General features: G+C 43.3%; 2 protein-coding genes across 8 annotated transcripts in view; one reads left to right on the top strand and one right to left on the bottom strand.

Annotated features, from left to right (window-relative positions):
* The window catches only part of CCDC57 (coiled-coil domain containing 57), a 50,454-nt gene extending 36,964 nt beyond the window's left edge, over positions 1-13,490 (bottom strand). For 4 of the 6 annotated variants that reach the window (XR_008579765.1, XM_054846608.1, XM_054846609.1 and 1 more), the window contains exon 1: positions 11,836-12,269. Coding sequence is in view for 4 of the 6 variants with exons in the window: in XM_054846608.1 (XP_054702583.1) it covers positions 11,836-12,269 (434 nt within the window). In the remaining 2 variants the exon portion in view is untranslated. Of the gene's footprint in view, positions 1-128; positions 1,161-11,835; positions 12,270-12,988 lie in introns of those variants that run through there. The other 2 variants (XM_054846612.1, XM_054846611.1) reach the window with 2 other exon arrangements.
* Positions 12,165-24,063, top strand: SLC16A3 (solute carrier family 16 member 3). 2 transcript variants are annotated; one of them, XM_054846614.1, is made up of 5 exons: positions 12,165-12,299; positions 19,701-19,944; positions 20,445-20,588; positions 20,966-21,733; positions 23,062-24,063. In XM_054846614.1, the coding sequence occupies exons 2-5, from the start codon at positions 19,722-19,724 to the stop codon at positions 23,346-23,348; spliced, it is 1,422 nt and encodes a 473-aa protein (XP_054702589.1). In that variant the 5' UTR covers positions 12,165-12,299; positions 19,701-19,721; the 3' UTR covers positions 23,349-24,063. The 2 variants fall into 2 exon arrangements, with proteins under 2 accessions (XP_054702589.1, XP_054702588.1); XM_054846613.1 differs by lacking the exon at positions 12,165-12,299 and adding an exon at positions 16,158-16,932.
* Positions 24,064-24,631: the final 568 nt, after the last annotated feature.

Here is a 24,631-nt window from a genome sequence, read left to right as displayed (position 1 = left end):
ATTGTATCTCCATGCTCAAAGTGCTCTCTACTGTATAAATGATGTTACTGTTTTATCCCAATCCAAATGTGTCACAGAAGCTAAATTTCTCTTTTCCTGCATACTGTTCTAAGGAAGTCACATCTCACCTGCAAAACCATTCCAGGTCTAATATATGTTCTTCAATGTGTTGTCGATAGTGATAATGAAGTCTGCATCTTTTTCTTCTTTCCTTGACAAACATTTGCTCCAGTTGTATTCTAAGATCACTGATCTCTGCCTGTTGAGCACTTTCAGATGTTTTCAAATTAATGAATGTGACATCATAGTGTTCTAACTCGTCACCTCTCCTAAAATTCCTAGATTATAGACAAAATCTTCTTTCAATTTGTTAAATTTTTCATGTATGTCTTGGAGTTGCTTTTTGACATCTTGCAGCATTTTCTTTTAACACGGGAACTGGCAAGCACGTAGCTCTTTCCCTTCTTTTTCTTTCCACTGAAGGAGATCATTTAGTTCTTTCTCCATTTGTAACAGTACAATAAATCTGAAAGAGCAGCTGACAGAAGACAGTTAAGACTGACAACTAATACAAATCAAGTATCTCATAATTCCCAATCTACTGCAGAGCTGATTATTAATTACCAGTAAATTTTAAATTTAAATTGTACAGTTTCCTGAACCATCAGGCATTGGCCACTTCTGGAAGCAGAATTTACTTTTATTTATAGTGCTGCATTGTCCAGGGATGCTACTTTCCAAATTAGTTATGAGATGCCACTAAATTTCAGGGTGGGAAAACATAATTTTCTCCTTTCTTTATACAGATTGAAAATAGAGGCATAAAAAGATTTAGTCACTGTAAACTGCATGCATATTTCTCTTTTCTTGAAGACATTTGTGACAAATCAAGTCACAGACCAACCTTATATCAATAATATTAACTGCCGTGTGCCATTTATCTTCTCCCACAGTTACTCACGAGAATACAAAGCTAATGTTCTGTCCACAGTTAAATCTACCTTGAAGTTACTTTCCAGAAAGGCCAACAGGTATGAGGAAATAGCTGTATTTCAGCAACATATTAACTGGTTATTAAAACAAAAAAAGTAAACAACACAGATGTTGTGCTTTTATTGATAAAACTGCTTCAATTCCATCTCTTCCTCTTGTTTATTCTCCATATTTCCTTAATATCCAATTATAAACTCTGTAGAAAAAAACCATTATTTTTAAGCACCATGGTTGCTTAAAAAAAAAAAAAAAAAAAGAATTAAAAAATGGTAACTTCTACAGAGATTTTCCCAAATCTCTGGATTCGATACAGCTTCTTTCACTGTACAGTATTATTCTGTGTCAGTGGTTACAGATAATCCCATCTGGATCAGCACAAGGATGCAGAGAACAAATCAGACAAGCATGCCTTTCAAATAGTGGCTCTTTAATCTCTTTAAATGAAAGAGAGATTTCCAGATCAGCAAATATGATGCAATATCTCTATGCTAAAGGATGCCACAATTTAAACAACATTTTTCTTCACAAACACACTAGACAACTCTAATTCTCCAAGATCAAAAAATGAGTCTCTGACCATTGGACAAGTATAAACAAATTCAAGCTTGCTCTTCCCAGGTACACTGGGTAACAAACACTGCTAGAGAAACACAATGATCTGGTAGTCTCTTTCAGTTATGCTGGCCTAGATGTCACATTTATCCCTAAGGCAATTAAAATAAAATTATGTTTTCTCTTCATATTCCGCTTCTTGTTGGCAATCTTCAAACCATGGTAGAAAATAGTATAAGTACTATCTTCTTCATTTGGGTAAGCAGAAATAGATAATTTTTGTAAAAGTCACTGTTGTGGATATTCATGAACAGTACTGCCTCCCTGCCTATAACATGCAATGCTAAGAAAGATTTGCTCTTTCTGTATGTTCCTTCCAGCTACTGTTGCTCCAAATGCATCTTATGGCTACCACAGTTAAAAAGATTAACTAAATTTGACGTGCTTCCCCCCTCCACCCCAATCACAAATACATTAAAGATAAAAAATGCCTAGGAGATATTTTCTGGACTCAAGGCACTGAAAGAAACTATGCTCAGTCTATACCCATTAAGATATCAAAAAGCTTTTGTAAGTGCCTTTAAAAAACCTGACGTATGCTTCACTAGCTAAAATTAGCAATACATTATTAGACAAGACCTTTGTATGAGGAATCAAAAACAAGACCACAGCTCCAGCCTATTACTTCCTTGAAATCATCAAACTGAAGTCACAATTTTTCTTGGGAAGAGGTAATTAGGAAAAACAATAGTTCTTTTACAATCCCTCTCTACAATTATCTTAAAATTAAACCACACAGTTTCCTATAAAAACAACCTTCCTCCCTATCTCCATATCTCTCACCTCAATTAATGGCACTGGTAAATTGAAAGCGGTATCCTGAGGTGAGTTTGGGTTACATATAACATAGGAATCATTAATTTCATATAAAAAAAATGAATGAATGGGCCTTCCTGTAATTTTAAAATACTGCTTTCCATCACAGACAGCTATATTTCTTAGAAATGCAATTTAATAGGGGAGAAGGGAGCATTTTGCCTTTGATAGTAGCAGTATTTATAATTGCAAGTTAGTTTCAAGAAGGACCATAATGGAAATAACAGTGTAATTTTAAATATAAATCGCACCAATTGCCTGGATGTCCTACAGTCAAAAGAGTAGCAAACCTATATATGATAACATTAAAAAATGACTTAGGAAACAGCATACATATAAGAGACAACATCTTACAACAAGCACAGCTTACCTGTACAACCTAAACAGTAAAGTAACCCATTACAATCCAACCACTTCCTTCAGGCGTATCCGGAAAGATGTGACTGATAGGTACTCCTGTTCCCCCACACAATGGCCTAATGGGACTCATATCAGCCTCTTTACCAAAGGAAAATGATGTCTTGGCTGTAAATGACACCCAATTCAATGTGGTTGGCATATCTGACTCAGTGGAGATTTGCAACTGTTACTACTAAAATGCTACTTCAACAAGAAGTTAGATGCCATGTTTGAGCTAGTCACTCTTCAACCAAATAAGGAGAACGAGGTGATGCTGAAGAACATTTCAGAGGAATACTTGAGAACATTCAGACTTCCATACAACCCCTATTTGTCAAAGAGGTGTAAAGCTGTAAAGTTTTGTTCAAAGTATAAAGAAGCTGTAGTTGCTTCTCTCTTTCTTGCTATCCTTATAACACATCCTTATTGTGCCAAGACTAAGATGTAAATAGCAGACCAGCAAAGCTAATAAACTGAGATTGTTTCTCTTCCTTTCAAAACTACAGAAAAGAAGATAAGAAAGGAAATGCCATACAGCCAGTATCGCTTCAGTACCTCTAGCCACAACTGTTTTCCTTGATGAAGCAGTAACAGGCAGAACCAAGACCACCTGAGTATTAGCACAGTTCTTTCACTATGTGCTGCAAGTCATGATGAGACAAGCAATCAGTATAGGCCACAGCTACACTGTTAAGTAGTTGTACCACAGCATTGTTGGAAAAAAAAAAAAAACCAAAACCAATCATGTCAATACAGTTCCAAGGGAAAAAAAAAAATTACAATCATTGATACAAGTTAGCATCACTTGTATACTGCCTGTTTCTTTACTGCTAGTAGCTGGTTTGCTATTTACGAGTAAGGTTAGACGTATAAAACAGTAAATATACATCATGCATTATACAGTCTGATCAGAATAGATAAAATACAGCAGAAGCTGGGGGAACAGGATAAGGACCAATAACAAACAAGAGAAACCTAGGATGTCAGGTACTGAGCAGGGACACATCTCTGGCAAAGCATGGAGTGGGCTATGCTGTGGGGCGCACGATAGCCTGATGTCAGACTCTGCCATTATGCAGAATAGACAGAAGAATGGGAGGCATAGGGGACTGCATAAGTAAAATACCAGGTATGGTGGGAAGAAACAATTGCCCGGGACTGGGAAATGGGTACATATTCTAGAGAGTGTCCAGGAACGTAAATAAAGGGCAACACACCATAAAGAACACTGACACTGAGTCCCTAGCACAAATATCTTCAGGGACGACAGGGAGAATGCTACTGGCAAGCTAGGGATCAAGTCCCCTGCAGGACTTGAGGTTTGTACACCCTAAGTGCAGAGAAGAAAAGACATAATCGAGTGGGAGCAAAAGAAAACACTGCCAGTGGAACAGCCAGCAGGCAGGAAGCAGATCCCAGGAGGAGGGGTAAGAAGTCCCATGGAAGGCCCAGAGGGTCGGATGCCAAGATGGCAGGCAGGCTGCCGAGGTCAAGTCCCCTAGAGAAAGGCAGTAGAGAGGAACACACAGTAGCATAAGATAATGCTTGGGACTCAGAGGCAGCACACAGAGAGCACTTAGTAGCAGGAAGGGTGCAGAAAGACAGAGGGTGCCCAGAGAGAGCTAGAAAAGCGTGCAAGATGCACAGGTGCCGCGTCAGAAGCTCTGAAGGACAGGCTGAGGCACAACGGGATGCTGTGTGTCCGCGGTGCCTTCTGATGGCGCCCGTGGAGTAGTCCACTCGCGGCCCGGCTCCTCCCGGCACAAACCTGCGCGTCCTTCCGCTCACGGCTGTAGGCCGCGTCTCACGGGAACCACGACGGGCAACGCCTGGCCGAGAGGCGGGCCCGTCTCCATGGGAACCGCGGCCTCTGCCCCTCGGCCCACCATTAGCCCCAGGCGAGCCCCGTGGCGAGCACCGCTTGCGCCCAATCAGCGCTCTGCCGCCCCCGCCCCGCTCCACCCCCAAGTGTCTGTTCACCCGCCCCGGGCCCAGCCCAGCCCTGCCCCGCCCCCGCGGCTCTCGGCTTCGAGCTGCCTCCTGCTCCAGCCCTACCCCTGGTAGGGATCGCCAGCTCCTCTCGCTGCCTCCCTTCTTGCCCAACAAACCAGCACTTCTCGGTTCCTCTCACTGCATTCACTTCCAGGTACCCGGTATCATATTCTTCTCCTCCTGTTTTCCCCAATTCATCCTCCCTATTAACACAGAGCAGCTCCTCCTCCGCATTGCGTGAGCATGTGTACACCCCTTCGTAGCCCCGGTCCCTTTAATAACACCCCTTCTCCCAAACCGCAGTTAATACTTGTTTCATATTCTCAATTTTAATTTTCTTGTTCACTTGTTTTCCTACACGTTTTGTTTATCAGACTGTTTAGTATTAAACAATTTCTCCCTAGGGCAGATGAGGAAGGAGAGTCTTGGCCCACTTCAAGTACAGCTGTCAGGTATGGGAGCAAACTTCCCATCCTCTCCTAACTCCCACTGCTTCATCTGAAAAACTTTTAAAAGCTTGTAAAACAAGCTCAGGTCAACTGCAGCACAAGGTTATGCAGCACAGATAAACAAGTTCTGAAACTAAGCCATTTAATTATTAAAAAAAAAGTATGTATCAACTAAACTGTCTATGTGAGACTGAGGAAGGCGTAACACGTGAACTGGACGTAAAGCATGATTTTCCCTTAGTCACCCTAGATGACTTGCTTGTCTGGAAGCCATGAGGCAGACTTCCTGTAATGCCCTCTCACTTTTTCATGTGTCTGGATTACATAAATGGCTTTGCCAGATGAGACCTTTCAGAAACCTGAATGTTGCATTAATTATATCTGAAGTACGCTAATTTAAAGAAAATAGAGTATTATCAGTAGTTCTTATGTATCTTTCCCTAGGTCATCAGAAGTGAACTGTATTTCCTAAGCTGATGTCATCTAAGGAAAGGAGGGGGTTATTTCCATCAGTAACTATTACTGAAAATTAGAACTAATAATTTGACTTTTGAAATAAATCAAGTTTCATTTAGCTACATGAAGCATATCTACATATAATTTCAGAGTACTACAATCACTAAAGGGATTTAGTTCATTTGTTTATATGAATCACCTCTGGTTTAAAATACAACAGTGAAATCTGGCCTCAAATTATTTTCCAAATCTGAGCACACAAAAATGATAGCGCAAGTCCCAGCATAATTTATACTCTGCAGTGGGCCTCTCAAAGCACTCATCAGAATCAATACATAGTAGGCAGATGTCTAAATCCATATACCATGCTGACTGGTAGCATACTCCTTTTCCTTACATCTTACCCCAGAGCTGCCTAACCTCTCAACTGCGTTACCCTTTGCAATCCTTCCTCACCCCCCCTCCCTTTCAAATTAGCTGTCATCTTCTCCAAGGTACCTTCGAGACAGTCCCTAGTCACGTAGTTAAACGCATATCCCAAATGAGTAACTGATGGCTTCTAGTGATTCAATAGTGCCCGAAATGGGTAAATTTTAATCTTCACAGTGAGTCAAAAAGATTACAGTCTACACAACATGGATTTTGGGATCAATGTAGAAACCTGTATACACCTAAAATAAATGAGAAAAATATCCTGATTTCATAGATGGAAATGAAAGGAAACCTTTTTACCTTTTAGCAAAGAAGAACAGGAATTTAAAAGAGAGAGACAGATTTTTTTGTTCTTATCAAACACTAGTGAGTTCAGTAAGATTTAGGCTAAAGGTAGATTTCAGCCACGTTTAGAGCCACCTTCAGAGTCACAACTTCCGAATACAAGACTTTGGCTTGAAAAGCACTACTACGCTTGAAAGCACTTTTAAGTTTCCCGTCTAAAGGCTACGTCTGACTCATCATGGCCCAACTCCATAACAAGACAAGACCCAGGATTACACAAACTATTTATCCTGCCACCCTCATTCTTGTTTCTGCGGAAAAGTAGTTCCAAGGCACAGGCCACATGAGAGCCACAGCACACTCTAAAGATGCTTATCTGGACAATCAGAGTAACAGATTTATGAGAAACATCATGCAGGGACTCAGTAAGTGAATACCGACATAGTCTACCTTGATGAAACATAAAAATTAAAATGTGATTCAGAAAAGTCTCTCTTTCAAGTGCAGCTTTCCTTCAAATGAGTAAACTTATTTCCACAGAACCCCAAGGAATTTATTTGGTAGATGGTATACAAAAAAAATTCTGAAAAAATTCAGAACTAACATTTTAAAGATTATCTTCTGAATAAAAGTGGCCGACTTTACTTGCTGGCAAGAGCTTGCAAAGGACTACAGAGGAATTTTTGAATTCCCTCTGAAATTTGGGTGCTGTTATTTTGAAACTAAATGACAATTCCAGTTTCATCCAGGCTAAAAGAATACAATTTCAATGTCTCTCTTTTCCATGTCTACCTGTGTAACAACTGTGGGTTCATATTTTTGAAGACTATATACATCTCTGTAGGTACAGTTCGCGTTCCTCAACTGCATCTTGAGAGTCATATAAAAAGACCTTATTTTCATATTCGCTTTAGAAACAAACTAAAAATTACCAAAACCTCAACTCTGAATATTACTGGCCTTTCTGCAATAAAGATCTTACAAGGGCTCGTTGTACAACATGATCTGCTACATTTACCTTTTGAATCAAAGGCAGAGGTACATGCATTGCACAGTTAGCTGTGTATGAAACCATTTGAAATGTTCAATGCTACTGTTAACAACCTTAAAAATACTGCAGTGAAAAATCCATAATTAATACAACAGACTCCATTCAAGTGCAAATAAGAAAACATAGCCTTAAAAACAATATATATATAAAAGGTTAATAAGAATAAATGTTTACAGGCTCTTTTAAGGTAATATTTGGGACTCACCTACAAACTGCAGAGTACAACTGGAGCTTGGAACAGGAAGCAGCAACCGCGCAAAACTGTTAAGATAGAGAGAAGCACTTCTACAGTTCAGGAGGTGCTAGAGGAGACATTTGCCATCAGAAGCCCTAAGTTCCAGAGCAATGAAGCTTTGTCCTAATGTTTTCCTATTTATATTGTGTAACAACAATATTCCAGTCACTTCTGCCTTTTTGGAAGCCAGATCAGGCAAAAATTTCCAGCATTCTCTGACCGTCCTTACTGATGTGAATGGCAGTTATTGGATTCACTACATCACTCTGTTTTTAATGCAAACAATATAGGAAGCTCAACAGAGGAAAATACTGTAATGTCCGGCACCTGGTGAGGAATAACCCCAGGCACCTGTACAGGTCAGACAGTTGGAAAGCTAAGGGTCCTGCTGGACAACGAATTGACAATAAGCCAGTCACGTGCCCTTCTATTCAGTACCCAGAATATCATTAGCCTTTCTTGCTGCAAAGGTGCAAAAAAAAAAAGAAAAAAAAGAAAAAAAAAGATACAAAGTCAAATTAAATATGTCAATAAAGAACACACCAGGATCCTTATTTATTTGGAAACTAGTATGGAGTGAAGGACTTTTTAGTGGAGGGTTGGTGGAATCTAGCATCTATTAAGTATAATCCAACGACATTATACTTTCCTATTAAGAATCCCCTTTAGCAGGAAACTAAACTGAGACTTTCACAGTCTACTCTGGACAAAGAATTTGCCTATTTAATGGTTCCTTATGAGTTCAACAACACTTTGAGAACATTGGTAATAAGTGGTATACTTATAGATGAACAAGAGTAAGATGCATAATTTTTTTTTAGATTTAGTTAGAACTGTAAAGAATTTTTCAAAGCTCTTTTCGTAGTTAGATGCCTGAAGTCATGGTGTTTTGAGCTCTCTTTGCTGCAGTTTAATATTCCCTCTACTCCTAAGTGTACTGCAGCATATTTAATGCTTAAACACATGCAACATAACTCAACCTAACACATAGGGGTTTTGTGCCTTCATCTCAGTTCCAAGTGTTTATGAGGTTATCCAGACTCTGTGCAGGCTTCTGCAAGCACAGCAAGCCTGTGTTCTGCTCACTTACACTACTGCCTTGTTGAATACTGAATCAAATCCAATTATCTGGGTGCTGATGTTGGGGGGGGGGGGTGTCATTTACCCTGGCACGTCAACCTCTACAAACACATCTCTTTCAGAAAATGCATTCCTCAAAAACAACAGGAGCCATCAGCTACAAAAGTGAGACCACAGACTACTGGTCAGTTTTCTCAGCAGCTGGTCTATGCCTATGGACATCCACTTCCAAAAAACAGACCAACTGCAGTGACATTCTTCTGCCTCTTGAAAAAAACCACCACTGACCTCTTAAATGGTGGGAGTGTTCTACAAATGAACACTAACCAGAGAATGTATGTTGCACTCTGCTGACTAGGCTGCAGAGAGATGGTGGCTTTGGTTGGGGCAATGTTGACCGATGTGAAGGATATACCATCTCTTTTTTTTGTCTTTTTAACATGTTTGGTTAACACTTCTTTTCTTATCTAGCATCTTATATCATTTGAGTAGCTATAAGAGATACTGATGCTTTAGGTATTTTGCCAACTTCACCTTCACTGTTACTACTCTCCATTCCTAGGCACCTCTGTCCCTCCTGAAACTATCGTCGTGAAGTACATACCTCTAAGGTTTGAATTAAAAATTCTACTGGTGGCTATACATTTCTATGATGTAGTGATTCAAGTAAAGTGGAGTAACAAAGCAGAAGATTTTGCAGGATGGAACTATCCTCCTTAGGAAATTACAATCAGAGGGTGGGGTCATGACAAATAAAACTGTCTCCCTCTCAAAACTGTAGGAGTTTTTCCAGTTCTTTGGGACTGGCAATGGAGATCATGCTTCCTTTTCCTGGAGGACCAAGATTACCTGTAAAGACACGTAAAAATGTCTTCAGCTGCTGTTGTGGTTTTACCCCAGCTGGCAACTGAGCACCACGCAGCCGCTCGCTCACTCCCCCCCTTCGGGATGGGGGAGAGAATTGGAAAAGAAAACTCGTGGGTTGAGATAAAGACAGTTTAATAGGTAAAGCAAAAGCTGCACGCACAAGGAAAGCAAAGCAAAGGAATTCATTCCCCACTTCCCATGGGCAGGCAGGTGTTCAGCCATCCCCAGGAAAGCAGGGCTCTGTCACACGTAACGGTTACTTGGGAAGACAAACGCCATCACTCCGAATGTCCCACCCTTCCTTCTTCTTCCCCCAGCTTTATATGCTGAGCATGACGCCATATGGTATGGAATATCCCTTTGGTCAGTTTGGGTCACCTGTCCTGTCTGTGTCTCCTCCCAACTCCTTGTGCATCCCCAGCCATCCCGCTGGCGGGGCAGCACGAGAAGCAGAAAAGGCCTTGGCTCTGTGTAAGCACTGCCCAAAAATAGGTCCATAGAACAAAAACATCTCTATACTATCAATGCTGTTTCCAGCACAAAGCCAAAATATAGCCCCATACTAGCTACTATGAAGAAAATTAACCCTCTCAGCTGAAACCAGGACAGCTGCTAGATTCCACCAATTTTGCTGGGCCTCAGGCACTGCACTGCTTGCTTCAGAAGCTCCACAAGAATCAGCGGTTTTTGCTCTTCTGCAATTACCTTCATCTAGCCTGCAAGCAAATGGCCTAAAATCAGGTAATGGTAGACGGTCAAAAACTGGGTTTACTGATCTTTAAGATTAGCAATGTATGTCTCACTGGCTGTATGCTATCGACCTGAAACAAACCACTCGGCCTTGCTTATCTTTGCACATCACTGCAATGAATCTCTCAGCAGGTACAAATGGGTACTACAGCAAAACGGAATCAAAAGCCAAAGCAAACATAATGTGCAGGGAAAAGAAAAACCTTCTATGGCATCAAAAGAGTTTCAGATTCTCCCTTTGTATTAGCTGATTTCAGCGAGTAGCTTCTAAAATATTGGAAGCTACTAATCTGTGCAACACCATAGCTCTCACAAGACAATACTGTATCCTACCTATCCTCTTCTAGTTAGAATCCAACCCCTGTGCATCTCCACACAGGTGGCAGGAATCACTGAATCATTTAGGTTGGAAAAGACCTTCAAGATCATCGAGTCTAACTGTAAACCTAACACTGCCAAGTCCAATCACTAAATCATGTCCCTAAGTGCCACATCTACACATCTTTTAAATATCTCCAGGGATGGTGACTCCACCACTTCCCTGGGCAGCCTGTTCCAACGCCTGACAACCCTTTCAGGGAATTTGTTTTTTTTCCTAAGCTCCAATCTAAACCTCCCCTGGCACAACTTGAGGCCGTTTCCTCCTGTCCTATCACTTGTTACTTGGGAGAAGAGACCAACACCCACCCGGCTACACCCTCCTTTCATGTAGTTGTAGAGAGCGATCAGGTCTCCCCTCAGCCTCCTCTTCTCCAGGCTCAACAACCCCAGTTCTCTCAGCCGCTCCTCATCAGACTTGTGCTCCAGACCCTTGACCAGCTTCGTTGCCCTTCTCTGGACACGCTACCAGCACCTCATCTCCTTCTTGTACTGAGGGGCCCAAAACTGAACACAGTACTTGAGGTGCGGCCTCACAAGTGCTGAGTACAGTAGGATGATCACTCCCCTACACGCTGGATTGGGTGCTGTAAGCACACAAAGGAGTGAAGCACCTATTCCTGAATTTCCTAAGCCCCGAGTAGCCTAAGGAGTGCTACTTTCCGTACTGCACTTTAGAAGTCCATCACAACTTGCATGAATGCTAACTAATAGCAATATCAACACACCCTCAGTTTTATAGTTCAACATTTGTATGAACAGCAGTAGAGCCACAGCAGATCAGTGCAGAAAGCTTAGTCCATCTGGATGTAAAAGGAGAGATATCTCAAGCAGGCATATCTGCAGGCGGTGCTCCCTTGATAAAGAATGCTGTAAGATATCTGCAGAAAGCACAATATCACTAGCAAAATGACTAAGGGAAAAAAACCCCCACGACCCCAAAACAAAACAAGGAAGCTCATAAAAGTCTTTCTTATGAGGAGACAACAAAGAAACTGTGATCACTCCCTGAAAAGTAGAAACGGCAGCATAGAACAAACCTCAAGTGCAGAAGCCAATTCAGACGTTTAAGTCCATTGCTCAGGTCACGCTGTTCTCGGCAGCCAGGCCAACATTCCACGCGGGCAGGATCCAGCCCCGCGTGGAGCTCTATGCAAGCAACGGAGAGCTCGTATCGGTGCCCGGTGCACCACCCTGCACGGCCCTGGGCGCCCACCGGGCTCCGCTTCGGGCGGGCTGGCGGAGCCGGGTCGCACGCGGCCGGGACGCCCCTGCGCGGGCGAACCTGTAGCGGCGGGAAGAAGTCACGTGGCGGCGCTAGGACCCGGGCGCCCCCTCTCTGGCGTGGGAGGGGCGAGCACCACCGACCTGTCGCGCCGGAGCGCTCCGCAGCCGACGGGACGCAGACGGGCTGGGGCGGGTCTGTCCGGGCGCACGGGGAAAGCGGGCAGCGGTCCGGCGCGAGCACGGGCATCCTCACGCTGAGGCGCGGGACGTGACTCAGGTACTGAGGCGGAGCCGTCGTGCGTGATGCTGCGGAGTGCTTGGCTGGCGCACGGGGGCGAACGCTGTGGGGAGCGCGGGGGGCTGTCCGGAGTGCCGGGCAGGCCGAGCGCGCATCTCTGCGGGGGGAGCCCGGGCCGGCGGACGCGCTGGAGCGCGGCCGAAGCTTTCGGCGAGCGCGGCGCGGGCGTCGCGGCTTCATCCCTCGCCCAGAGGCTGGGCAGGGCGCGGGTGGGGCGGTGGGCACGGCACGGGCTGTCCTCAGCCCCCTGGGCACCCCCTCGCGTTGGACGGCGGGGCGCCCCCTCCGCCGGCTGCCTTTCTCCCCGCGCATGGGGCCAGGCGGGCGCATTTCTTCCTCGGGAAACCCGCGCTGCGGTACGGATCGCCCAGCGTCCCCGCCGCCGTCGGCCTGACAGCGCTGTCCGGGCGCCGAGCGGTGCTGGCGACCGAGCCCCGCTCCGGCAGCTGCGAGAGCGCAGCCCCCCAGCTCCCCCCTTTGGCGGCCGGGTCACGCCTAGGCGCGCGGTGCCGCCGGCCCCAGCGCACGTACAGTGCCACACCGGCGGCTCATGAGGCACCCGCCAGCTCAGGCTTTCTTCCCGCCATCGCTGGCTTCAGACCGGTACCGGGCGACGAGGATATCTCCGCGTCCAGCCCCGCCTCCACGATCCCTTCGCTGCTGCTCACCTTTCACTTCAGTGTCGAGCCCCGGGGGGAAATTCCGGAGTTTCTTTTGTCCCAGCGGTGACAGTTCGGATCCGCCAAAGCGAGCGGCGCGCAGTCTGAGGGACCGTCCCCTCATAAGGACATCGCCGCAGCCCCGGGCGTGAACTCCGTTACTCGGTTCTGCGAGCACTCTGAGAACCGTGAGGCGCTTGGACGCGGAATCGCCTCTCTAGGCTGCGTGAGCATCTGCGGCGGCGACCCGGGCGCTCCGCGGGAGCCGTCTCGGCTCCGGCCGGCGCGGGCTACGTGCTCGCCCCGGAGCGCCGCGCGGGCGGCCGTGGCCGTGGCCGTTGGCGGCGCCGCGACCGCCACCATTGTTCTCCCGACCCCGCTCCTCCCCTGCGCGGCGGGCCGCCACAGCCCCCGTGCATCTGTTGGGAAAGAGCCCTTTTTTGCTACTGCTCGTAATCCGCATGAAAAAGTCTTCGGCTTGCCTTATTCTAAACGGTTCTGTGGAGGAAAGAAAAAACGCACCAAGATGAGGTTAAATTATAGCAGTACAGCTTCCTCACTGGCGCAGACCGTTAGCAGTAGTTGTGGAAACACACTCTTGGTCAGCAGGTTTGCGTGCTTTTTGGGTAAAGCAGTTGGAGAACCGTTTAGTTTAGGATGTCACAGAGAGAAGTCATGTATGATTTTGCAATGTTTATTTCAGAGGGAGCGGTAGTTTGTTAAGGCGTGGCAGTCGGCAGTTTAAAAATGTAAAACAGAATCTATTAGTACAGTACACCTGTTGTGGTTCGGTCGGAAGTATAACTCAAGGTAAATTATAAAAATATTAAGGTGACGTTTTAAATTGTGACTGAAGTGGGAATTCACATACCTCGATGTATGACACGACATTATGCAGTGATTGTGTAAAATGATACCTCTTAGCCAGATGATCTTTTCCCACTATATTCAGCTATGTGTGCTAACCTAGCTTGAGATACAGTGCACATGCATGCGAGCACTTTATGTATCAGGGTAGCTCCATGCTATTCTGCAAAAATAAGCACATCTATCTAGCTGGTGACAGGACTGGACCCTTAACTAGTATTTATCTAGCTCTGTCACTTTTTGGTTTTATATTGGACAAAATAAGGATAATTCTCTGCTATAAACAATTGGCAAGAATGTCTACTTTTCTAAAGCTCTGACACATTGCAAAGCCACCATAGCTGCAGGGCTGAAATTAATTTTCATGATACGTGAAGATTGAATTGTAAGTATTCATCGGAAGTTGGGATTCTGCAACTTCTATTTTTGAAAGCATACGGAAAGCAGCCAGATAATTGAAGTGCAACTGAAGGCATGTTTGTGCACACAGAAAGGGCATATACTGTCTGGTCTTAAGGTGCCACTGTGATGCTGACATTAATGGACTTATGGTAATGAATGTGGTGTAAGAAAAATTGTAGGCTTTAGAAAAATACGTCCACTTCTCCAGAAACTGGGCATTTGATATAGCGGCAATAACTAGGGACAATGCTATTGTTACAGAACGAGTATATTTGTTTCAAAGGTAGTACCTGAGAAGATTGAACTGTTAGTTACTGTTGTATTTGTACTTAAAGAAAATACTTATGCAAGTATTTTGTCTCAGTATCAAAAGAGCTGTTTCTTTCTTGATAAGAAGAAAACCACATTAATATTTCTTCTTTACACGTGAAGTTAGTATGCAGATCTGTGGCTTACTCTTTTGCTTATGGCCCAGTGTAAGTTAGGCGTACTTGTTGGTAACGTGCTCATTAAGGAAAAATAAAAAAACCCTCAAGAAACCAAAACGATAATATAATCTGATTTTCCCAGATAATGTAAATAACAGGATTCTAACATTTTCATTATATAAATAGATGAAAAAGAGATAAGCACAACTTCCCCTGTAGAGCACGTTACCCAGATAATGCAATCTACACTGGTTAGTTATTGTTTGCTACACATAAAATTGCAGTGTGAATTTACTGTGTCATTGCAGTCTGCTAGTAACTTGTGATGTACGTTGCTTACTGTGCTGTAGCAGTGAACAGTAAAATGGTTTTGAGGCTAAGTGGGGACTGGAGATTGATTGATTAATAGTAAGTGTTGGTATGGAACATCACCTACAGCTACAGACAGCGCAGAATTATTGTATGGTTTATCCTGGGAGTTTTGAGAGAGAGATGAGAGAATGGTGAAAGATGGCAAACCCTCAGGAAAGGCAGATGCAGCAGAACCGGAAAACTGTCCCTGATAAAAAAGAGGAGGCCAAAATGGGAGACTGAAAGTCACTGCTGGACCTTGCAGGGAGGGCAGGCATGGGTAAATACGGTAATGATTTTGTAGGCAACAGGAGTTTACAGCAGCCTTTGGTAATGCATGAATAATTCAGTTGGCTGATATTTAAGCAGGTAGGCCACAAGAAATGCACTACCGTGTCATACCGGTGGCCCATCAGAATGGCTTGTATGAAGTACCTAAGAATGAGTTGTAACAAATAAAATTCAAATTAAAAATATATGCATTAGTGCTTTAGAGCATCAGGAAAGAGTTAAAGTCATGCTGAATAGGCAGATGTCAGTGATGCCAATGCAAAGGATAGTAGGATATCATTTTGTAATTGTACAGTTCTCAACCTAGTGGGTTCCGGACCGAATTCCAGTCTGAACTGGGTTCCCTACATGGAAGTTTATGTTTTATGCTGTTCCTTTTTTGTAATACAAATGCTCTCCTTTTATATACCTCGCACCATCACACCAAACACACCACCCACAGTGCTACCTACAGTCACCTAATATTTCCTCCTATCTGATCCTGTATTAGTTTCCATGGCAACAGGAAGATAATCCCAGGAGCATGAAACCCCACAGATTTACCTACATTTGCTCCCTTTGTTTTACACATTAACAAAGCAAGAACCCATTTATGACAGGAGGAATCTGGAATAAATACTGACAATACTATCATGTCTGTTGTGGAGATACTGAAACTGAGCTGCAGCCAGTTAAATGTCGTAGTCCTTTCCCTCTAAACAGGGCTGAGCTAGCAAAAGCAGATAGCAAAGCAAACTGTTGCAGTTGTTATGCAGTAGCCTCCTGTCTTAGCAGCCTTTGGCAGTATCCCAGTACCAAAGCGAAATTATAAGTAAAAATTTTGCCAGTGCAAATCAACCACGCGCCCACCTCTTCTAACGCTAGTCCTAGTTTGCACGTTTCACACGGGAACCTCCCCACTACTTCCTTAATTGTTCTTAAGGAGGTGAATACAGTCTAGCCTGGTAAGGCACACTGCAACAGGATGAAGGGGACAGGATGAAGGGCATCTTCTGCTGTGTTTACAGAGACAGGGTTCATTTAGTTCTGGTTAATGGTCTTTTAATTTTGATATGTTAACATGAACTACGGATGGACTAAACCAGATGAACAAGATCGATGTATGTGTGTGTGTATGTAGACCAATCTTTAGAAGGATGGCGTTTGAAGGTCTGGTATGTTGATTTATGGTGATTTTTTTAGCCAAATGTAGCAATAGACATGACGTAAAGAAGAGTAAATGGATGTTACTGTTTCCCCATACACTTGTTTTTATGAAATGCTAGTAGGCTATGTTCCCCACATCTGCAAGTCTAGCTCTTTCATCACCGCAGAACATAGAACCGTTTTAGAGACTGTTCCTCTTAGGGCACGCAAAGCCGGTAAGTCCCGTGGGCCAGGTGGAACGAAATACGTCTCTTACAGCTTGACCTGCTCTGCTGGGCAAGGAAGAGCACAAGGACGACCAGCGAGAAGGGCGTTTCCACCTCTTCTGAGCGAACCGGGCTCCGCGGAGCGCGTGCCGCGGTTGCGAGCGCTGCGCGGGAGCGCGGCCTTAGCCCCGCCCGCGCCGGGCCGCTGCGCGCAAGGCGGAGAAACCGAGCTGCGCGGTCGGCTGCCTCTGCCGCAATTACGGTAGGCTCCCCGCCCATCCGGCCGGTCACGTCCTGCACGTCTCAGTGCGGCGGCCGCCAGCACGCACGCCCTGCCGCGGTGGCCCGCGCTGCCGCACGTCACAGTGGCGGGGTAACGCGGGGCCGCGGCGAGCGGGCCCTGCCCTGGGCCTCGGCCGGCGGGCTCCGGCCATCTGGCGTGGCTCATGGGGCAGGAGCGGCTCCGGGGCATCCTCTGCCCGGGGGCTCGCAGCTCAGCGGCGGACGGCGTGGGGGGGCAGCCGGGCCTCCCCCCGGGTCGCGTTTGCATCGGGCTCGGTGCGCCGGCTGTTAACTTCCCGCCCCCCTGGAGGCACTCGGTGAACCTTGGACGATTCTTTTCTGGAAGCGACAAGCGTGCTGCCAAGTAGTTTTTAACGGTGATTCGTCTCAAAAGGCACCTGCTGCTTTAGATGGCTAGGATGTAGGGTCCAGGGTCTGTCAGGGTCCAGCACTGCAGGTCTGCACAGACGATTCCCCTACAGCATCTTTGCCGTAGACCCACTAAAGGAGACTGTCCCCACCGGCGTGCAGGAAGAAGCACGGAGGTGAACGCCATGAGCCATTTCTTCCAAGGGCGGAATATTCTTATCCAGCACTGTGTAAGCAGTCTGGAGAAACTGCCGATCGCTATTTTTCAATGAAAGATGCTCACGTATTATTACTGACTTTGTGTTGCCACTGGATGGTTAATAAAAAAAGAATAAAAATTACACAACCCTTCCCCCAACATTTTAAACATTCACTCCAAATGAAATGTTCTGTCTGACAATTTGGAAGTAGTGGAAGTGACAATTCATCCTGCCCCCTGGTCTCCGCTTCGGTTTTTACATCTTACTCCTGTTCTTTACACACTTGAGCTGAGATACTTGAATCAGCAGTTTCCCTGATACCATTAATATTACAGAGCTACCAGTGCCACGAAGGATTACACTTTGTGCACCTACTCTGTGCTGTCTGGTTATTGCTTTTAAAAAAAAATAATCCTTTTTTGAAGAATGCTTTATACTTTGTATCATACAGAAGTTACTGGGAAAAACAGTTGGCAGATGCTAGTGTCAGGAGGGTTGGCAGAGATGCATCTGAAGACTCATTTAGCGGCCCAAAGCCTGGTGCAGAAATTACCCAGTTGAACAAGCCATGTGTTTTTGCAGTCTTACAGCAATCGGCGAATCACCCATCTGTAGCAGCAGGCACCTAGATGTCTAGTTTTACTGAGGTATTCTGTTTCACCATTTTAGGTTCTAGTTGTATGGACTTAAGACAAATTGTTTTCTGTTTAAATTTGATTTCCAGAAAACAGGAGGTGAAGCCAGTAGTAGGAGGCTTACTGTCCTTCTTGAACAGCTATAGTTGTGGCCGAGTTCATTTCTGCATCATGTATATAAACTTGTTTCTTCTAAGAAGTGGGAGTGCTGGTCTAAATGCCATACTAAGTACGTTCATACAGGCCAATTAGCAATCATGCATTCGGTGCTCAGTTGTCTAGACAAGTCTGCATCAACTAGATTGTTGTGCCATACGTAGTCCGGTTCCGAAATGGAGCTGTAAGAACTACATAATTCCCAATGCACAACAATCACTATGCAGATCTATACTTCTGAAAGCAGCAGCATTCTTTAGTGATGAACATCATCTCTGATGTGTAAGCAACTGTGCTTGCACTCCTCTTAGGTACTGTGGTAGAGAAACATTGACCCAATAGGAGTAATGAATTTCATTTTAAAGAAATGGTCAATTTTTGTACATGTAAGATTTAATGTAGAACTTGTTTGAGGCTCACTTTAACATTTTTCAAGACTTCTGTAATATGCAGACCCTACAAAAGCCTAATTGCTGTGATGCAATACCTCCCTGCACTCTTCACGCACAGGGACACTTTATCTGCCTTTTCAGTGTCTTTTTTTTCCTTCCCATCTCTCTCTTTTAAAACTTCACAGCATTACTTATGGGACATAACATTCTCACGTGAAAAGATTTTATTTTTTAGATGCAAAGGCGCATGTGGCTGCATATGGAAGATGTGAACGATAAAATTTAATATTTAAAAAAATGTACTGATAATGTAATAACAACAACAATGGAAAGTATTTGCTTCAGGCAGACTTTCATTGCAGTTCAGCTTTGGTACTTACTCGATGTGTGAAAACTGATAGCTCATCAGAAGCTCAAAGGGATCTGTCTATCTTTTCAAGATATTGGTGCATCAGGGCTGTATTGCTGTCCTCAGTAGGGAACAAAAAGCCTGGGTGATTTGTCCACTGATGCACAGAATACTTGTGAGGCACCAGGATTTTGCATCCAGGTCTCCTAAGTGAATAGACCAGGAGCTTCATATAACAAGGTCTTGTAACAAAAATCCTGCAGACTTTAATGCAGTAGTTATTACGTATTTGTGAAAGTCAAAAACACCCCTGAGCTGCTGTAATGGCTTCAGTTTCTTTATGAAACAGTGATTTGGCTGAAATACAGTTTTGACTTTGAGAGAGCTGTGAGGGGGGCGTTCACTTAAAACTCAGCTGTGTGCATCTCATTTGTACATTTTTGCAAGCTTTGTAAGGACTAAACCTGAACAAGGAATAGTTAAAATTGCACTGCATCTTCAAGATTTGTATTTAAAATCTTCAAGATTTGTATTTAAAATAGTCCCATGTCTTATTTGTAACTGTCACTGTAGTGCGTTTTCTGCCGATTTTTGGTTAGATAATTGTCCCAATGTGAATAGACTTGTAATTACTTTTTGTTTCTTAGGGAACACTCTTGAGCTTCGTCATGGGAGCTGTGGTAGCTGATGATGGTCCATCTGGTGTTAAAGCCCCTGATGGAGGCTGGGGCTGGGCTGTCCTTTTTGGCTGTTTTATCATCACGGGATTCTCCTATGCCTTTCCTAAGGCAGTTAGCGTCTTCTTTAAAGAACTTATCCGGGAATTTGGCGTTGGATATAGTGACACTGCATGGATTTCCTCCATTCTGTTGGCCATGCTTTATGGAACAGGTAGGTAGTTCTCTGTTTCTGAAACAGTATTGCATCATACAATGATGTTTGTAAACCATACGGCCGTTTACAGCATGAATCATGATTGCATATCATTACTTGTGCACAAGTAAGACATTCCAAAGAAGAATAACTATTAATCACGTAAATCCAAAAGTTATTTAAGCCCATCCAGCTTGCATATAAAATTAAAGCTCTAGAACTCAGTAGAGTTAGTTAAAGACAATGGAAAAGAAAAATTGCATGGCACTCTGAAGGTGAAAAAGATTAAGTATTTGACTGTAGAGGACAGAGCACTCTTCCGGATTGGCCTGACAGTACGGACAAAGTACGGAAAGAATCATGGAATCATTTGCGTTGGAAAAGACCTTTAAGATCATCGACTTCAAGTGTAAACCTAACACTGCCAAGTCCACCAAAGAAAAAAAATGCAAACTGACATAAAATCAACTGCAAAAATTGGTTTATCTTAGCAACTGTAACTTGCTCTTCTTGCCTAGGTCCACTCTGTAGCGTATGTGTCAATCGCTTTGGCTGTCGCCCTGTCATGCTGGTGGGTGGCCTTTTTGCCTCAATGGGGATGGTGATAGCCTCCTTCTGCACGAGCATTGTTCAGATCTACCTGACTGCAGGTGTGATTACTGGTAAGTAGTGTGCATGGTTGAAAATTAGTTAGCTACTTAGCTTTAGGTTGAAGTTTTGTTTAAGTGACAAATATGCAAATCAAATGGGCTTTTATAAAGATGGCAGCTGAATGTGGAATTAAACTGTCATTTTTTAATGAATGTTAATTTTTCTGGCATGTTTAATAGCCACTGCTGTAATCAGTGAAGTGTAACCATAGAGTACAAGAATATTATGGAGGTGGAATGCTTTTAAAAATGTTATCTTAGAAATCTTTTGTCCATTTGAAATAAAAATCATTTCTCTTAAGTCATGAATCAGAAAAACTGCAATTAGAATTTTTTTTTAATACTGATATTATAGACCAGTATTAATTTTTACATACCCTCTGTTACAGGTTTGGGTCTGGCATTAAACTTTCAGCCTTCACTCATCATGTTAAACCGTTATTTTGACAAACGCCGGCCCTTAGCCAATGGGCTATCCGCTGCTGGGAGTCCAGTGTTTCTTTGTGCTCTCTCACCATTGGGGCAGATACTACAACACGAGTACGGTTGGAGAGGAGGATTCCTTATACTGGGTGGGATGCTGCTCAACTGCTGTGTATGTGGAGCGTTAATGAGACCTTTGGAGCCACCCAAAAAGTCCGAAGCTGCCAAAGAACCGGCTGAGAAGAAAGTGAAGAAAAAACTTCTGGATTTTAGCGTGTTTAAAGATGGTGGTTTTGTAATCTACACGCTAGCAGCATCTATCATGGTGCTTGGCCTCTTTGTTCCTCCAGTTTTCGTTGTGAGTTATGCCAAGGATTTAGGGTATCAAGACACCAAAGCAGCTTTTCTTCTGACTATTCTGGGATTCATTGATATCTTTGCTCGGCCTATTTGCGGAATGGTAGCTGGTCTTAAATGGGTCAGACCACGCTGCGTCTACCTCTTCAGTTTTGCGATGATTTTCAATGGCTTTACAGATCTCATGGGTTCTATGTCTGTTGATTATGGTGGCCTGGTGGTCTTTTGCATTTTCTTTGGCATTTCTTATGGAATGGTAGGTGCTCTTCAGTTTGAAGTTCTCATGGCTATTGTTGGTACTCAGAAGTTTTCCAGTGCTATCGGTTTAGTGCTCCTGGCAGAAGCTATGGCTGTTCTAATTGGTCCACCATCAGCGGGTAAGTATTCCATTTAGTTCAGAATTACAAATCATTTGCATTGCATCCATTTACACAAATTGTATGATAAAGGAGCAGAGAAAAACACGAGTCACTCAAGAAGTGCCTATTGTGCTCGCGTTGGCACATGCTTCGATGACTTCCTGCAGTTACCATCTGAAATAGTCCAAAACAGAGTGGGATGAATCTTTTCCTTCTTGGAGCTATTTCAGATTTGGTTGAATTGCCATCTGGAGATGCTGCTCTTTCTCCACTGAAAGCCTGTACTGGACCTGTTATTAGTAGATGGCTAATACTGTATGAGATGAGTTTTACGTACACAGCGAATAACTTTTGTGAAGTTCAGACCTCTTTGGAGTTGGGATTCAGAATATAAAACCTGTCAATTTTCTTTGGAAAGTACTAGGATAGATTTTCTATACCTATGGTAGATTTGGAGGAGGGAAAAAAAAAATCAGAAGGAGGAAAAACCAAAATCTTACAAGGAGGACTATAAAACTGGACTTTTAAGGAAGGTAGACTGCTTCTATTGCACGTCTCTCAAACCAAGAATAAGGGGACATTACAAAATATTCAAATTCATTAATTTGAATTCAAAATTGCAAATCAATTACTAATCAAAGAACATAAATTTTACAGAGCCTTAACTGAAAAAACAACCCCAACCAAACCCACCAGTTCACTGCCATAAAATTTTTACTGTTTATATTCAGATACAAAAAAGCATCAAGGATCTTTAGTGTGACAGAACCCCTCGTGGAAAAAACCAAACAGTACTATGCACTACTTCCTCTGATCTTCAGGTTTGGGGAGGCGCTTCCTTCACATCCTCCCTCCTGTTCTTTCACCTCCGCCAAGGCCTGTGAAAATTTGACTTGACTAAAGCATCAGTCAATTACTCCAAATCGACTATTAAATAAGATTTGCATTTTAAGCAGACAGCGCACTGCCCATGTAGGAAAGGAAATGAGATTGGGAGTGAGAGGAAGCTGATGATACAGATCCCGGCCATGAATGCACACATTTTGATGTGAAATACATGCCACTTATCTCATCTCTTGCATATGAAGGCCACGCTGGTTTTATTCCAGTTGAATTGCATGACTGTGTATGTTTCGAGATGTGACGTAATGTCAGTGAATGTTAAACTGAATTGCAATATTTGAGAAATATTTTGTTATAAACTTCTTAAAATGCTACTTCAGAAAACTTGCTTAGATCGTCATAGTACTTCTATGACAGGAGTCATTTAAATGCTTAAAAAAGCAGAAAAAATTTCATTGCAAGATAATAACTTTTGTTACTACCTGGAATGTTGTCTTTTTCAGGAAAACTCTTGGATGCAACAGGGAGGTACATGTTTGTTTTTATTATTGCTGGAATTGAAGTTACCACCTCAGCACTTGTATTGGCCTTGGGAAATTTCTTCTGCATTAAGACAAAATCAGAAGAACCACATACAAAAGAAGAAGCAGCAGAAAGAGAGGAATTAAACAAATCTGAAGACAAAACTCCTGAAGATGCCAAGGTGGACTCTATTGAAGTGGAGCAGTTTCTGAAAGATGAGCCTGAAAAAAATGGCGAAGTTGTAACTAACCCAGAAACTTGTGTGTGAGCACGACAGAAAATCGACAGAGCATTTAGAAAAGAAAGATTTTCAACACTATTTATTTTAGAAATAGAACTAGTTTAGGGCTGGGCCATCTGCTTTATTACCTGGAGGCCGGTCAGCTCATCAGTTCTCTCTGGAAGCTGATTAGCTAGACAACCTTTTGTTGGAAAATTAGCTTTATCAGTAAAAGGTGGAGCATTGTGGTTATACTTTTTATGTGAAGTGAAAAGCTTTTATAAACACAAGTAGAGTCTTGCTATGCATCACCAGAAACTGCTCACTTGGAAGAGATGTAGGAAGCACATATTTTAAGAAAAGTGGAATTATATGTATGTTTTCAGACAATATTGTTGAAATCACTGTGTTGTGCGGCTAAACATAATTTCCCTTTCTGTGTTCTTTGTGAAGGGGAAAGAGTTTGAGATGAAGAAAAATCTCAGGAACTTAAAGGTCTCCGTTAGGTTTTTGAATTTCTTACTTTTTTAGATTTTTAGATTCATTGGCTCAGCCCTAATTTAATTTTTATAAGATCTGTTACTTTGATTTTCTGAGTTTTGTCTAAACCTGTAATCTTTGTAATTATCATTTGGAAAAACTGTATGTGGAAAGGCACATTACAGATACTGTCCTCAGCAGATCACACAAGTGGTATTCTGAGGTAGTACTAAAAGCAAATAAAATGATCAGAATCGATCCTGACAGACCGTAAGCAAACAAAGTCAGTCTACGTTTACCATTTACACACACCGTTTTCAGTACAGTTTCCCTGCAGCATTGAAAAATACTGCAAGTAACATGGAGGAGATGGGTATTAGGTTTCGTAGAATCTTCTGAAAGAGTGTTCGCTTTGTATGTAAAAGAAACAGTGTAAGTTTCCAGATGACCTATAAATTAGAGCGGGTAGACTTAGGGAAGGGACTGGACTAATTTGAAACATTAGCCATCTTTAAAATGCAATGTTAGCCACATAGCAAGGTCTTAACTTCCCCCCCTCCCCTCATTTACCCCACTTGCCTATCCTTTTAATGCTTAATCTATGGAAGTTCAAGGTGCCATTCTTGCTGTTTGAGGAAACATGATCATATTTATGACAGCAACGCATAAGGACCAATCAAGAATGGGGTCGGCTCCGCTACTCATCGCACAAACAGAACGGGAAGTCTCTGGCCAGTCTTTATATCTTCTCTGACGTTGGTATGAGGGAAGGAAAAGAAATACATCAGACAAAGCAGTGACAACACATTTCGAAAAAAGGCAGAAAGGGAAAAGATTCATTGTGAGGACAC

The sequence above is a fragment of the Grus americana genome, chromosome 18, assembly GCF_028858705.1.
Source record: "Grus americana isolate bGruAme1 chromosome 18, bGruAme1.mat, whole genome shotgun sequence".
In the NCBI taxonomy this organism is placed as follows: Eukaryota; Metazoa; Chordata; class Aves; order Gruiformes; family Gruidae; genus Grus; species Grus americana.
The sequence above is the reverse complement of the archived record's forward strand: the minus strand, read 5'-3'. Positions and strand labels throughout refer to the sequence as shown.

Coding starts and splice junctions, on each gene's coding strand:
- SLC16A3 (XM_054846614.1), top strand. CDS start 19,722: ATGGGAGCTGTGGTAGCTGATGATGGTCCATCTGGTGTTAAAGCCCCT. Junction 20,589..20,965: donor GACTGCAGGTGTGATTACTG/GTAAGTAGTGTG, acceptor CCTCTGTTACAG/GTTTGGGTCTGGCATTAAAC. Junction 21,734..23,061: donor AATTGGTCCACCATCAGCGG/GTAAGTATTCCA, acceptor TGTCTTTTTCAG/GAAAACTCTTGGATGCAACA.